Raw genomic sequence first — 13,886 nt, 5'->3', positions numbered from 1 at the left:
CAAAGCCCCAAATCGTAGCAGAACTTTTTTTATTGATTTCTGCCTCCTTGTATAGACGACAAGATCGATTTCAAGACGTTGGTTGCTTATATAAGTTTTGACACGATAATGACTACTACACCATGGCTTCGCTTTCCCGTAACCTACAATAAAGGTCTTTATGTATATGAAAAAGGCAGGTGCAATGAAACAAAGGAAATGCGGTTTATTGTTTGTCCGTGCTAGTAATGAATAATGCTATGATATTGAATTAAGTTCGGGTCACGTCGTGCAACGTATGGGCATTTGCAGCTTTGATATCAGTGATAGGCTGGTTGATGAAAGAGATTTTAGGAAACGGGGGATCAACCTGTCAAATGAGTGATGTAGTGTCAAGTATAGCTTGTCATATTATTAGCAGTAGACTAGAGAATGAAACTAGCAGCAATTAGGGTGCTATTTCTGCTGTTGTAAAGCTCAGCCCAATGCAGGTGAAGCCTTACCTTGTATTCTTTTTTTCTACTCCGTTAACAACAGTCTGCCAATTCCTTTGTTCCCATCAATGCATCGAGAGCTGGGAGGAGGCGATGAGGAAACGACTTTTCGGCGTCAGAGTATAACCAATAACAACAACAGCAACAGCGGCTTTGCATCACCATCGCGTCCCTTTGTTTCAACGCATAATCGCTTCTCTACAACCATGCCGCATCGGATAAAGCGCTTCATCAGTCAGCGACCTACGGCAATATGGTGGACCGTGGTTGCCATGCTATTACTGTTTCTTGTCATGCGTATGCCTTCATCGTTACCACGGCCACAGAAGCCCCGTAAGGAGGTGCTATTTACCCACGACCTAGTTGAATATCAAGACACCAGTGAAATCACGGATTATGTACTGCTGGACAGGCTGCTAAAAGGGGATCAAGGTAAATAAAGGATACGGCTTTGCTTGAAGGTTGCTTTTCTTTGACAAAAATGCACTATTAGACCATCCGATTCAGTTCAACCGACAAGAGCGAACGCCACATTGGGTTAGCAATACTGGGAAGGCATCATTTGCAAAGCAATTGCAGCAGCAACATCGACGTGGACATCGAGTGGATGAATTGGAGAAACTTACGCGGGACGTCAAGTTGCCGTATGTGGATGAACAAACGAGCACAGTGTCAGTGACAGCGATTGTGTATTATGGCAGCAGTGGACAAGCATTGGATGCCCAATTACAAGCCGTGTTTTCTCAAAGTGTGGTGCCTCAAGATGTATGGATTGTATGCACACCAGCAACACGATCCGAGGTGAAGAGCAAAGCTGTTGCCTATGAGAACAACAAGCGACTTCATATCATGGCATGGGATCCTGTTGAATGGCTACAGATTGCTGCACGTGCACCTGGCGAGTTCATTTGGATCATTGACCCCCATATTGCACCTGGAAAGCGATACCTCGAGCATGTTTTACGATTAGCGCACACCGATGCTTATCGAAGCGCGTTGCTCGGCACACATGCAATGACGTTTCATCAACAACCCGATACCACCCATTTGGAATGTGCAGCAGACGTTGTTGATAATGGCGTACGACCCACTACGACACATGCTGTGGATATGATTAGCGACCTTTGGTTAATACGACGAGCTTGGTTGGCACATGTCAAGACACCCTTTGCTTTGCATTATGATCCCGATTTATTCGGTTATGCACTTTGCAGGAGTCTACATACACATGCTGGTATCCCATCAATCATGATCCCATCCAATTCACATGATGACTCTTTGCGTGTACAACGACTTGCTGGGGGTGATATGCATGCTACAAGAACCCGTTTATGCCAACAAGTACAACAACATGTAAGACAAGCACAAAAGGAAGGAACGGCTTGGCAAGAAGATATGGTCGCTCCAACTGAGAATGATGCATCAATTGTCTTTGTGGTGGATGGCGTACAACAACTTCGGCAAATCCAATCGCTATTATGTCGCTTCGTACACAACAACCAAAGAACCTTTGATATCCATATGGCAACAACGGATAGTTATCAAGGTTTATCAGCCACTCACCTCCACGACAAATTGCATGAATATGATCCTGAATGTGCAGCAAGCATCATGGTGCATGATCTCAATATGGGTTACGCGCGTCATCTTGGTCTAGTGGCAGGAAAGGATACCACCACTTTTATGAATCAGACTCCATACGAGGTAGCACGACTTGTATCAGTTTTACAACCACGCCTTGTAATCCATTTGACTGGCAAGGGTCCTATGGCACGAGCTGTGGAGCTTGCACGTGATCTCAGCAAGACGACAACTATCAGCTTACCAGCACGTGATGTCCAACATGTATTATGGGCTGCTGATTTGCCATTGCAGGCATTGGAACGTAAGCATTGATTAATAGGAGGGTGATGTGATTGTTGATAGGTTTCCTAATGGAAGATTTGTTAATTGTGTAGAATGGAACAGCTTTTCAGTGAAGCTTGTGATTGTGACGGATCGACGACCGCATACTCTAGCACGCTTATTACGTTCAGCTGCCCGTGCACACTACTTTGGTGATACTGTGGACGTATCGGTGGTCATGGAGCAAACAAGTGATCGTGTGACACAAACATTCGTGAGTAGTGTACCATGGCCACATGGGACAAAGGACGTGCGTCACCGGATTACACGTGTGAACGAGATGCCTGTGCACGTTGAAGCTTGGTATCCAGCAGGGGATCATGAGTATGGCATATTGTTGGATGACACTGTGGAGCTTTCACCACTATTTTATGCATGGGCGAAGTATGCTATTCTACGCTATCGTTATGCCTCCGACAATCCCAAGGATGCTGGTCAATTATTGGGCGTCAGCTTATATGCTCCAAGATTAGCTGAAAATGATGCAACACAAGGACGGCAGCTTTTTGATCCATCTCAAGTATTGATGCATGCAGGATTAGATCCAAAGTCAGCATATACAATGCAAGCGGTACCACCAGGACATTCAGGCACCCTCTATTTCCCTGAACATTGGCGAGAGTTCCATGATTACATCAGTGCTCGTGTTGCTGATATGAAACGCAAGAAGCTGCAAAATATTCAAGTACCCAATGCGCGTTCAAGTCAATGGGAGAACTCATGGCGGCGTTATATGGATGAGCTTTTATATATGCGTGGCTATGTTATTCTTTATCCCAATATTCCCAATGGTGCAAGTTTATCCACTTTACATCTCGACCTTGGTTCAAGTCCACTAGCAAGCTATGCTCATGCTGCTTCTCTTTTCCGAGTGCCTCTCTTGGGTGATTCTGATGATGAAGCAGTATTCGAATTACCACGTTGGCATCAGCTCCCAGTGCTGGACATGTGGGGTCAAGTAAGATCATTAGATTCATTAGTGGATGTGGGTACACAGCTGCAGCGGCAGGTGTCAGCTTGTACGCCACTCGCGCTTAATCAGCATATGCACGATCCATCCGACATGCTGTGTCCACCCGCTCGGCTTGTTGAAATACCTGTTCCTGTCGAACAACAATTACAAAACCCTCAACCTCCTCCGGATTATCCTACTCGCACTGTCATTGTTCCGGCTGATAGTGGTTCGGAGCCAACATCTGTTTAGATTACCCATATCAATCATCATCACACACAACACACAATAACAACAACACTTAATAAACGCCAAACATCTCATGATTCTTTTTCTTTCTCTCTCTTTTCCTTTTCCCTTTTCTCTTTCTTTGTCCTGGAGACTATTATCATCACTTTCACTACTTTTATGCTGTTACCATGGACGAGTTCCATCACCATCCTCTCCTTGACGACGACGAAGATGATGAACAGCCTTCTTCTTCATATCCACAACAACAATCAGACAATGAACAGCAAGATACCACCACAATAAAACAATCTCCTTCTTCTTCTTCGCCACAACAACAGCAACAACAACAACAACAACAACTATCCACGTCTCAAAAACGACAACCCCTAATCAACAAGTTCCCTGCATTGCACAATGAAAAGTATCCTTCTCAATTGAGTCGCGATCTACTATCGACCAACAACTTTGATCGCAATCTCACTGTGGAGAAAGCGCGCTTTGAACCACCACAACTTATCTCTCCCACAACAAGTGGTACTTCACCCACGACGATCCCTTCACCTTCACCTCTTCCACCACCTCTTGGATCCGAGGACCCTTTTTCGATACAATCACCTTTAAATCATGGAGTTCCGGATGAATCGATATTATCATCATCAGCTGAGGGCCGGTATCCAGCTACATTTTCATCCGCATCTACCACGGGAGGTGGTGGTGGTGGTGGTGGTGGATACTATCCCAGTATGACTGATATGGGTAGTGAGGTAGGTTCAGCATATACTTTTGAGAGCGTGAATGTAAAAAGTGCCACTGACATGCATCTATATTAGAGTGACCGTAACAAAAGTCGAAGATTGAGTAACACCAAGAAACGGCGACGTCCTCCGCCCATGCATGGTAGTGCTAGTCCTTCTGAAGTGTTTCATCGTAACCTGATTGATGCCGTTTATAATGTGGAAGGTAACGTTTATGAAGGAGAGATACATGAAGGAGTTCATTCTTTAACAAAGAGAGGGAATAGATTCGGATGAAAATGAACGCTATGTTTATCCATACGACAATGCCACACGATCAACAAGTGGGGTACCTGAACGCCCGTTCCTGTACCGTATTCATACGATGCCAACTCAACATAACAAGAACCCTTGGCTCAACAATAATTGGCTTCCACCCGAGCATCGTCCCAAATTAAGAAACCATGTGATTGACCATCCATATCATCATCACCATCATCGCTCTTCAAAGCATCATCATGATCATCCTACCGCTTACCTTTCGAGACATCACCATCATCATCATCATTCACCTCGGCGTAATCGTATCAATATATACAACAATCGTGATGGAGGATACACCAGTGATGATGATGAAGCTTTACCTTTGTTACGTGTGGGTCGACAATCACGATCATCTTCCAAACGTCAATCATGGTGGTATGTAAACAAGTTGGGGAGGGGTGTTCAACAAGAAGAGATGGATAATAACAATGATCATTTTTATAGTAGGAGATGGTGTATCAATCTATCACTTGGGTTCCTGGTCGCTATTCTATTTTTCTTTTTGGTAACGGTGTATCGTGCCACACCCCTGACTGACATGTCTGTGGAACTGGGCCGGGTGCTTGCTTCCGATAAAGAGCTTATCTTTGATTTGCAAGTACATGCCAACAACTGGAATTGGTGGACCGTACGCATCGCTCAATCGGATATTGCTGTATTCGCCTTTAGCTCGCTTGTTCCCCTTGACAACGCCATCAACAGCAGCAGCAGCAGCAACAATAACAACAACACCCTCACCATCACAGCTGATCCTGCAGAATACCTTGGAAGCTTTTATCATTTTGATGAACCTCTTTCCTTTCCACCCACGTTTATGACAGGCAACCCATCCACAGCCATCTCACAAATTCGCATCAAATCACCCGGTGCTGATAAGAGTGGTGCTGAACGGTGGTCACGTCTCATACGTTATCCTTATGGCCTCGTCACTCGTGGCATCCTCAAATATACCTCGATACCCTATGTTGCCTTATACCCACAATCCACTGCCATTTGTAATGTCGCTCACGTTGATCCTACTACTGGCACCGTTTCTGATAAGAAACCCGATGAAGCTTATTGTCCTAGAGATCCTGACCCATCATCATCATCACTTGCATAGATTGATATCTTTCCTCCTCCACCCATTGCATATAAAATAAACCTCATTGAATCTATCATTGGCGACTTGGATAGTATTTCGTGGAACGAGTACACCATCAAGTGACTTTCGATAGTGTTGTTTGATTATCTCAGGTCCTGATTTATGCATGAAGAATCAACCACATCAAGGCTCTTTAGTGGAAGTGGCCACAGCAATCTATCACCTCTTCGCCATTCCCAACAAGCTTTGTTTATACGAGCACAGAAATACTCACGCCCACCATGTGCATGTATAAGAATGTTGTCGCGCATCATTTTACTCCCACACATCTCTTTCTTCCATCATGTCGCTTTTTGATTGCTGACACCTTCAAAGCCCAAGTTGACGTGAGTATCGTGCTGGATGATCACAGTTTGCAAGTGATCCATGTACTAATCTTTGGAATGAACTTTAGTGTTCCTCCATCATTGTTGTGGTGTTCATCTATTCGACTCTTTTATGGAGGTAAGACCTAATAATCTTCTTGCTTGATGAATCACGTACTCACATTCCTTTTGATGTAGCTGCCTTCCAAGATGCATATGCAAAGTTGGATTAGGTTGCAGGTTTTGCTGCAGCCCGCATCAATCTGATAGGGCGGCTTCCCTTTTCTTATATTGTGACCCACCCATTATTGTCGATGCAACAAGTCTCGGGCGGGGACTTCATGACAAGGAATCATCCCATTGCATCAACACTTGTAAGGGACACAAAAACATACCGATCGTTGTCATATTCTGTTGTCAAAAGGACTTTTCGCGATCTCTGCTCGACAGAGTCAGCAATCATTAAAAAAGTAAGCTATGGCTTGTATACCTTCTCCCCCCCAGCAACCACTTTGCCTATAGTATCATCCTTTTGACAGCTACTAGTATCCATTCCTTTAGTTGCTACCGCAAACTGCTTTGGTTGTTGAGGGCGCTTGGTGTTGGTAGTTGAATCAATTCTCAAAGGCAAAGTTGGCGACATCAACGTACACTCCAAAGAACGAGCACTCGAATTCAAGCCCTCAGTGTTGCGTGTGGGTCGATGGAGAACCAATTCGGCAAATGTATCAGATTCAGTGGGACTCCAATAGAACTCGTGGTGGAGAGAGTTATGCAGCTGGTGGCCATCTCTACAGTACGTATGATGAGAATATCCTACGGAAGTACGATTATATGCTGCATCAAGATCAAGGCGACCGGGAAGTAACACCATCACTGCAAAAAACCAAGAGCTAACTTCTTTCTTAATAGGGTAACACCCATGGACGAACCAATTGACATCCAATTAGAAGAAGTCGAATCGGGATTATCAAAGCATAAAAGCGACCACGACGGATCTTTGGGGTCTCTCGTTTGTGGAAAATTACAAAAAGAATCATCACTTCCATAGATTGATCTCCTTCATCCATTGCATACAAAATAAACTTTTTTACTGGAATTCCTTAAAAGTAGTTTCTCCTGCCTTGGTCTTGATCTCAACTAAACTACCGTTGGTCACTTGGATGTCACCCGTAGTATACGCATGCAATTGCCTATGGAATATGGGTTGAGTCTTCGATTTTGAAAAATGAATCATTGCATTGACTTACTTGGCTATTGTCTCAAGAGGTGTCCATGAAGAGAAATCGGCACTGGGCATACCTTGTCTATTGCCAGGCGTATCCAAGGTGACGCTACAAGGCAACGCCTCATGAATAAGCATCCATCATACCTGATCCACCCTCATATCAATTGAACTTACGGGCAAAGACCAATCACTTTGGATGCATCAGGAAGACCACCTCCTTTAGCAGCAAGATCCTTGACAAGATGATGAACGGCAGCCTTGGCGATACCATAACCAATCATACCTGATATTACATCCACCATTGAGTAATCTCTTGCTTGTTTTATCCCACACAATACTAACCAGGAGTAGCGCCTTCTGCTGCTGGAAGAGCACCTGTAAGAACCAAAAGACCATTGCTAAATATATAAACTATGAGTATTCCTTTTGTGCATCGTCCCTGTGTTGTTCCTTACCTATCCAAATGACGCGAAGCAAGTTGGGCAGAGACTAAGGATGACTGCACCGATTGTTTCCACATGAGATCAGCGCTGTTGATAAAGTCTATAGTACATTAGACACAATACAAGGCTTTGTCATATATGCTTTGCACGCGTACCTGGGCTTGCTGCGTTTCCACCAGCCCATCCACCAGCAACACAAAACAGAGCTTTGAGCTTTTGACCTTGAAGCACATTGGTGATAGACGATTCAATTTGGGATGCTTGTTCTGGCAATGGCGCCTTGGCATTGACGAGCATATTGTGTTGTGCTGCTGCATTTTCTACCAGGTCAATGTTGGTGACAGACTATGTTGGCATGAGCACACAAGAACGTTGTACGTGGGACGCAATGTGTTGTATGCTTACAAAGCCGCGTTCTTTAAAGTAAGTAACAAGTGCACGACCCAAAGCACCTGCACCTCCGTAAACTGCGAGATGGCTCATAGTGTGTGTATGTTGTGTGGAGAAGAGAATGAAAAAAAGTGAAAGCGCGCGACGCCCATTTTCTTTATGCAACAGCGCGTGAGAAAAAACAAATCAGTGACACGACTCCGAACAACCAATTATGCATTTGGACTTTATTTGATACAATAAACATCGTCAATGAATATCCAAAGCATTACCTTGGATGATTATCCTTCGTTGCTTTTTATTCTCACCGGCATGGAAAAGGTGTCAGGGCTTAGATTACATACGATCAAGGGTGGATTGTTGATAGCTCTCGGGTACTACACCCTGCTTGTCGCTCACATAGAGATGATACTACTTTGAGTTGATAGTGCTTGAAGGTGAAAAGAAGGTTGAGTGTGTCTTCAATTGTATCAAGCGAATGCGGTAACATGGAATCCGGCTATACCAACCCCATGCCGGCTCTGATAAAGTATGCCACCTAATCCAGCTTTTGCATATGTATCTCGGGAGGCAGCTACACCAAAAGGAATGTGAGTATATGCTTCATCAAGCAAGATGATTCAGTTTTACCTTTATAAAAGAGCCGAACATACCACAATAAACACCACGACAATGAAGGAGGAAAACAATGAAACGCCAAACATTGTAGTATATGGATCTCTCCTCATAAAGCAAGACCATCTACCATGGTCCTTGCTAGCGGCTTTGAAGGTGTCACCTATCAAAGAGCGGTATGATAGAAACGTGAGATGAGTGGGGCGACAAGTTCATGGTGGGTGTGGGTATTTCTATGATCATAAATGTTTGTTGGGTATGATGCATGAGCCCGGTGAAATGGTGTCATAACATGATAAAACCGGTAGATTGGCGCATTCATCAATAAAACTTTGAAGACCTAAACTATGATGATTATCCTTACATAAATCGGCAATCATCACCATACATCATCAAGGAATGATATCAGCAACTCTGTGATCACGGCATCTTTAGCATTGTTGGCAACAAAAGCACCATCTGGGTTTGAATAAACATGATGCATTCATGCAAAGTGTTCCCACCACCACCACAGGGTGCCATAGCTGCTTCTGATATCGATATCGATTTGTGGGGTGCTAATGACAACAAAGTAAATCGATGTAGCATCCTGAAGAATTGGAGTTGGTCTTTAAAAGAGTGACTATATATTCACAGTGGTTGGTAGAGAACGATTTAGATAATAAACAGACATTGTGTTGGGGATGGATTCTATACAAAATGATTACAGTGGGATGTGAAAAATATATTTGGTGGGAGGAGGGTGGGGAGAGGAACTTGGCATCTATCTAAATGGAGGTATCAATTTACGCTTGGTAGTGTGAAAACGATCACTCAAATCTCCTTGGACTTCTTGATGATGGACTTTGGTGACCACTCGTATTGCCGCCACTGTTGCTGCTTCCAGGTACAGGTCGAGCCATACCCTCACCACCACCAAAGTGAGTTGCACCACCTCCACCTCGTTGATGACTTGGACCGATGGTGGGTGATACAGATGCGTTTGCTGTTTCAGTCTCTGTGCCTGTTGTCGCAGGAGCATCTGTCACCAATAATCGTCTTATCATTGCACCCCAGGATTCGGATTGAGTAAGTATAGCTATCTGTATATATAAAAGCAATCAGCATCATCATTATATGTATTCACGCATCCCATTACTTACGTGATATGGGAAGGGATTGCCTTCTATGGTCTTGATCGATGGGATATGCTCCTTATGATCGTTGGCACAGCGCAGTATATCCAATAGGCATTGTGATAATTGATGTTCCACAGACCGCAGCGATCGTTGCCGTTCTACATGCAAGCAAGCAAACAATGGTTCATCCCAATTGACCTTTTCCTTCCCAATGGGTAACAATAATAACATACCTAAATCCGATTGCGGCTGCGCCAAATTGATAGTGATAGCCCATCGTTCCCAACACACAAGCTCCTTGGCCTTGGAGAATGGATACCAAATCTTCTTATCTCGTTGTTCATAGAATAATACGGCTATCTAGTATAACAGGATTTCAATCATTGGTGGCCACCCTTTTCTCTCTCTCTCTCTCTCTCTTGTATTTACCTTGCCCTGCCTTGCATTGTTCGAGGAAATGGTTTGGAAAAACTCCGTAGCTCGTTGTTCGATAAGATGATCCACTTCTCGATTATCAGTCGTTGCCTAAATTCTCGATCCCAGCATGTGAGCCCAAGGTTGCATGTGAGGGTGCTTGAAAAGGGGAGTATTCAAAAGAAGAGAGAGTGAGTGAGTGATAAATACGAACCACTGTTGTATCCAGAAAACGCAGTTCTCGGGGAGCAACGTTTACAAGTAGCCGATGGAAGAAGATTGAATGTAAGAGCGCTAGAGGACCATCGATTACTATTGTTGAATGAATGCGAATGTAGGTAGATGATACCTCGAAGGACGTCCTTGACGTGTTCTTTTGGGACAGAGGTCTGCGTGTGAGATACAAGGTGTATGTGTGTGTGTGTTGTTAGTTGGAGGTGAAAGAAGAGGTTGACTAAAGTATTGGAGTACCATTTCAATGTTGAATTCCTGAGCATTGGTTGTCATATTCTAAGAGAGTGAAAAGAGTGAAGGAAAAGGAAAAAGGTGGTCAAGTTTGCTTTGGGAAGGGGAGAGGACTCCAGAGCGATCATCATGCGGAAAACTTGGCGGTGTCTGTGTCACTTGGTCTTTCTCCAATGCTTTCCACTTTACGAGCAGTAGCACGCTGCCGCTATTCTCATTCCCTTGCATTTGTACATTCAACTCGCACCATGAGCCATGCTACCCATAACACAATCACGCCAACTCCTGTTACAGCCGCTTGTTGTATCATTGGCGACGAGATCCTCAATGGCAAGACCAAAGACTCCAACTCGCATTTCCTTGGTATGGCACGCGCGAAAAACCCATATATCCATCATTCCTATTCACACCCTTTATCACTCGAACATAGCAAAGTATTTATTCGATTGTGGGATTGACCTAAAGCGTATCGAGGTGGTGGGCGATGATTATGGTGCTATTGCTGAAACTGTCACTCGTCTCTCCAGTCAGCATGATTTGGTATTTACCAGTGGTGGGATTGGTTAGTTCAGTCACCCGACCCTTGCAACCACATGTACACTATATATTAAACGGTAACAAATAGGACCAACACATGATGATATCAGGCAAGTGATGGAGGAGTTTATCCATCAAGGAAATGAGACAATGCATTAATATGAATTATCCATGATGTAGTTATGAAGCGATCGCCCGTGCCTATTCATTGGACCTTAAACTCGACAATGATACCTGCGTTGCTATGGAGAAAGTGATGCGACCCAAGATAGTCCATTGGGAATTGACCGAAGCAAGGAAACGAATGGCTATCTTCCCTTATCCAGCAGAGATTATACGCACCAATCCTGAAGAGCTTTGGGTACCCGTCGTGGTAGTGAACAGCAACATCCATATCCTCCCAGGCATACCACGTTTGTTTGAACGTCTCATTACTCTTTTGCGACCTCGATTTGATCGATTGGTGGATGAAAAAGGTGGCATGGGAAGATATTATCGAGTACAAGTGGCTACCAAACTTCCAGAAGGCGAAATTGCTCCTTGTCTCTCAGAACTCCAGAAGCAAGTCGACAAGAAAAACCTAAAGATTGGCAGCTATCCAAAGTGGGGAGTAACAGAAGATGGTACAAGGGTCGTAGTCAGCGTTGTGGGACGTGATCAGGCTGACGTCAAGCATATCGGCGATCAACTTGTGGACCAAATCGAAGGCAGGATCCTCAACCCTTTGGAAGCAATAGAGCATGGCGAGGCACAAAGAGAATTACCATAATCATTATTACTCGATGGAATAAAAGTATCTATGCCACTCGCATTATGGATGGATCGTTTGCAGCAGTGGAATGATCGGGTGGTGATATTATACAAGTAGCCCTTACGTAGTCTTCTTCATCCTTCATACGAATGTTATCGTCCCTTGAAAATAAAATGACACCCAATGGTAGAATACAGATACCTCAACCACTTTGCGCCAAGTAAGGACATCCATGGGCTTAATTTGTACTTGGTTGCTATGCAACAGCCGTTGTCTCTTTCATTCAAGCAACACCCTCATCTTTCTTGTTGTAGTTACACCGTCTCAGCGACTTTTACACGATAATAGAAATCTACCGTGTTACCTTCTTGTTCAAAAGCACCATACTATTAACATGTTTCTCGATAATAAAAAGCTATAGTTGATTCAACACCATGGCAGCTTGCGATTGTTCAATAAGCCATATGCTTTAATGCACAAGGGCCAGGGATGCAGCAGATTTTGGCATGACATAGGCATCCTCTACGTAGCTATGATACTGCCATTGCGTCGTAACCAATAATAGCACTCTCCAAGAAGAGGAGTACGTACAACGTGTATCATCATTAGTATTGTAAAATTAACCAGGCATTCGGGTGCCATCATTAAGTCGCTCAAACATTGGATACTGTGATACGTGCGCCACGTCTCCTTGCCATACGTTGATTACATTTTTTGACGAGATGAGACAAGCCCAAGGTCAGCTGTATAAACTCTATTGATTATTATTGGTACAGCCGCATCCACCTCGGTCGTTTACTTCAACAGGCTCTTTTGGTGGTTACAAAAAGGTGTTTGGTTGTTGGACAAGATGATGATGGTTGCCTTGGACACCGTGCATTCGGTGACCTGTGCGGTATATGACGACAAGCCCAGATTACAAAGCTTCCAGAAAATACTAAAGCGTATGGGTCACTCAAGGTGTCATTGTATACCATTGGCCTTTTTGACAATGATGTATGCTGCTTGGTAGCCATTGTTTCTTGTATCATGGATCATGGCATTTAATTTGAAGTATGACTTATGAATCTGTTACATCATACTACAAGGTACATCCAACAAGGAGCGAAAACAATGAGTACATGGACGCATGTTATTTGAGTTTGTCAGGCGCAAGATCGTGGCTTTAAACGAACATGATATGCTTGCATTCATTTCCCAAGTGTATCTATACATAGAACACAGTACAATCAAATACAAGGGATACAAGTAAGACGAGTGGATGAGAGTGAATCCCCGCTGAAGGAATGGCCATTTTATGTTGTACAAAGAAGGTACAAGTTGGGCGCCACAGATAAATTTAGCAGCCTCCCCGCGCCCTGGGTTTCACGCGAAGACCAGCATGATGCCATACGCGACACAAAAGCTAAAACATGATTACCTGAGCCCCCTAATCCGATCACCAAGGAACATCTTCGTACCATGTTTCTCAGACACTCACGCTTCTTAGGCTCAAGTGGCGCTCTCTCTCTCACACACACACACACAAGCCGTCACGCATATCCACACACACACACACACATACCAGCCATTGGCAGGTTATCTCCCACACCGTTGCATATGCAGCCACTATTTCAATCAGCCAACGAGTCAGCCATGGTACCCGAGAAAAAAAAAACTCAAGCCATGCTTCTCTGGGTTAATTATAACTCGCTCTCAATACCATCATCATCGGCGCGTTATTATAAAAGAACCAAACATCCATTCCATGTCTTGATCTTTGTGTCTTGTTAGACTCATAACATCATCACAATTCTTCTTTCTATTTCATCCACCACCCCATCTCAAAACCAGTACAGCAAAACCATGGCTGCCATC

At 44.0% G+C, this 13,886-nt stretch overlaps 5 protein-coding genes across 5 annotated transcripts; 3 read left to right on the top strand and 2 right to left on the bottom strand.

Annotated features, from left to right (window-relative positions):
* Positions 1–541: 541 nt before the first annotated feature.
* O0I10_009907 (uncharacterized protein) lies at positions 542–3,582 on the top strand (the record flags this gene model as incomplete). Its single annotated transcript, XM_058489893.1, has 3 exons — positions 542–905; positions 967–2,358; positions 2,432–3,582. 3 exons carry the CDS (start codon positions 542–544, stop codon positions 3,580–3,582), a joined length of 2,907 nt encoding a protein of 968 aa, XP_058339380.1.
* Positions 3,583–3,749: 167 nt separating this feature from the next.
* On the top strand, positions 3,750–5,721 carry O0I10_009906 (uncharacterized protein; the record flags this gene model as incomplete). Its single annotated transcript, XM_058489892.1, has 4 exons — positions 3,750–4,325; positions 4,392–4,521; positions 4,583–4,994; positions 5,064–5,721. 4 exons carry the CDS (start codon positions 3,750–3,752, stop codon positions 5,719–5,721), a joined length of 1,776 nt encoding a protein of 591 aa, XP_058339379.1.
* A 1,437-nt stretch (positions 5,722–7,158) lies between these two features.
* Positions 7,159–8,222, bottom strand: O0I10_009905 (uncharacterized protein; the record flags this gene model as incomplete). Its single annotated transcript, XM_058489891.1, has 7 exons — positions 7,159–7,261; positions 7,319–7,402; positions 7,471–7,579; positions 7,639–7,694; positions 7,752–7,839; positions 7,895–8,084; positions 8,145–8,222. 7 exons carry the CDS (start codon positions 8,220–8,222, stop codon positions 7,159–7,161), a joined length of 708 nt encoding a protein of 235 aa, XP_058339378.1.
* Positions 8,223–9,553: 1,331 nt separating this feature from the next.
* On the bottom strand, positions 9,554–10,783 carry O0I10_009904 (uncharacterized protein; the record flags this gene model as incomplete). The annotated part of the gene is made up of 7 exons (XM_058489890.1): positions 9,554–9,826; positions 9,887–10,020; positions 10,096–10,222; positions 10,292–10,387; positions 10,491–10,570; positions 10,626–10,665; positions 10,748–10,783. The coding sequence occupies 7 exons, from the start codon at positions 10,781–10,783 to the stop codon at positions 9,554–9,556; spliced, it is 786 nt and encodes a 261-aa protein (XP_058339377.1).
* Positions 10,784–10,914: 131 nt separating this feature from the next.
* Positions 10,915–12,047, top strand: O0I10_009903 (uncharacterized protein; the record flags this gene model as incomplete). The annotated part of the gene is made up of 4 exons (XM_058489889.1): positions 10,915–11,104; positions 11,172–11,303; positions 11,367–11,388; positions 11,459–12,047. 4 exons carry the CDS (start codon positions 10,915–10,917, stop codon positions 12,045–12,047), a joined length of 933 nt encoding a protein of 310 aa, XP_058339376.1.
* Positions 12,048–13,886: the final 1,839 nt, after the last annotated feature.

The sequence above is a fragment of the Lichtheimia ornata genome, assembly GCF_029851405.1.
Source record: "Lichtheimia ornata isolate CBS 291.66 chromosome Unknown scaffold00061, whole genome shotgun sequence".
NCBI classification, from domain to species: domain Eukaryota; kingdom Fungi; phylum Mucoromycota; class Mucoromycetes; order Mucorales; family Lichtheimiaceae; genus Lichtheimia; species Lichtheimia ornata.
This window is presented reverse-complemented; position numbering and strand designations above follow the sequence as displayed.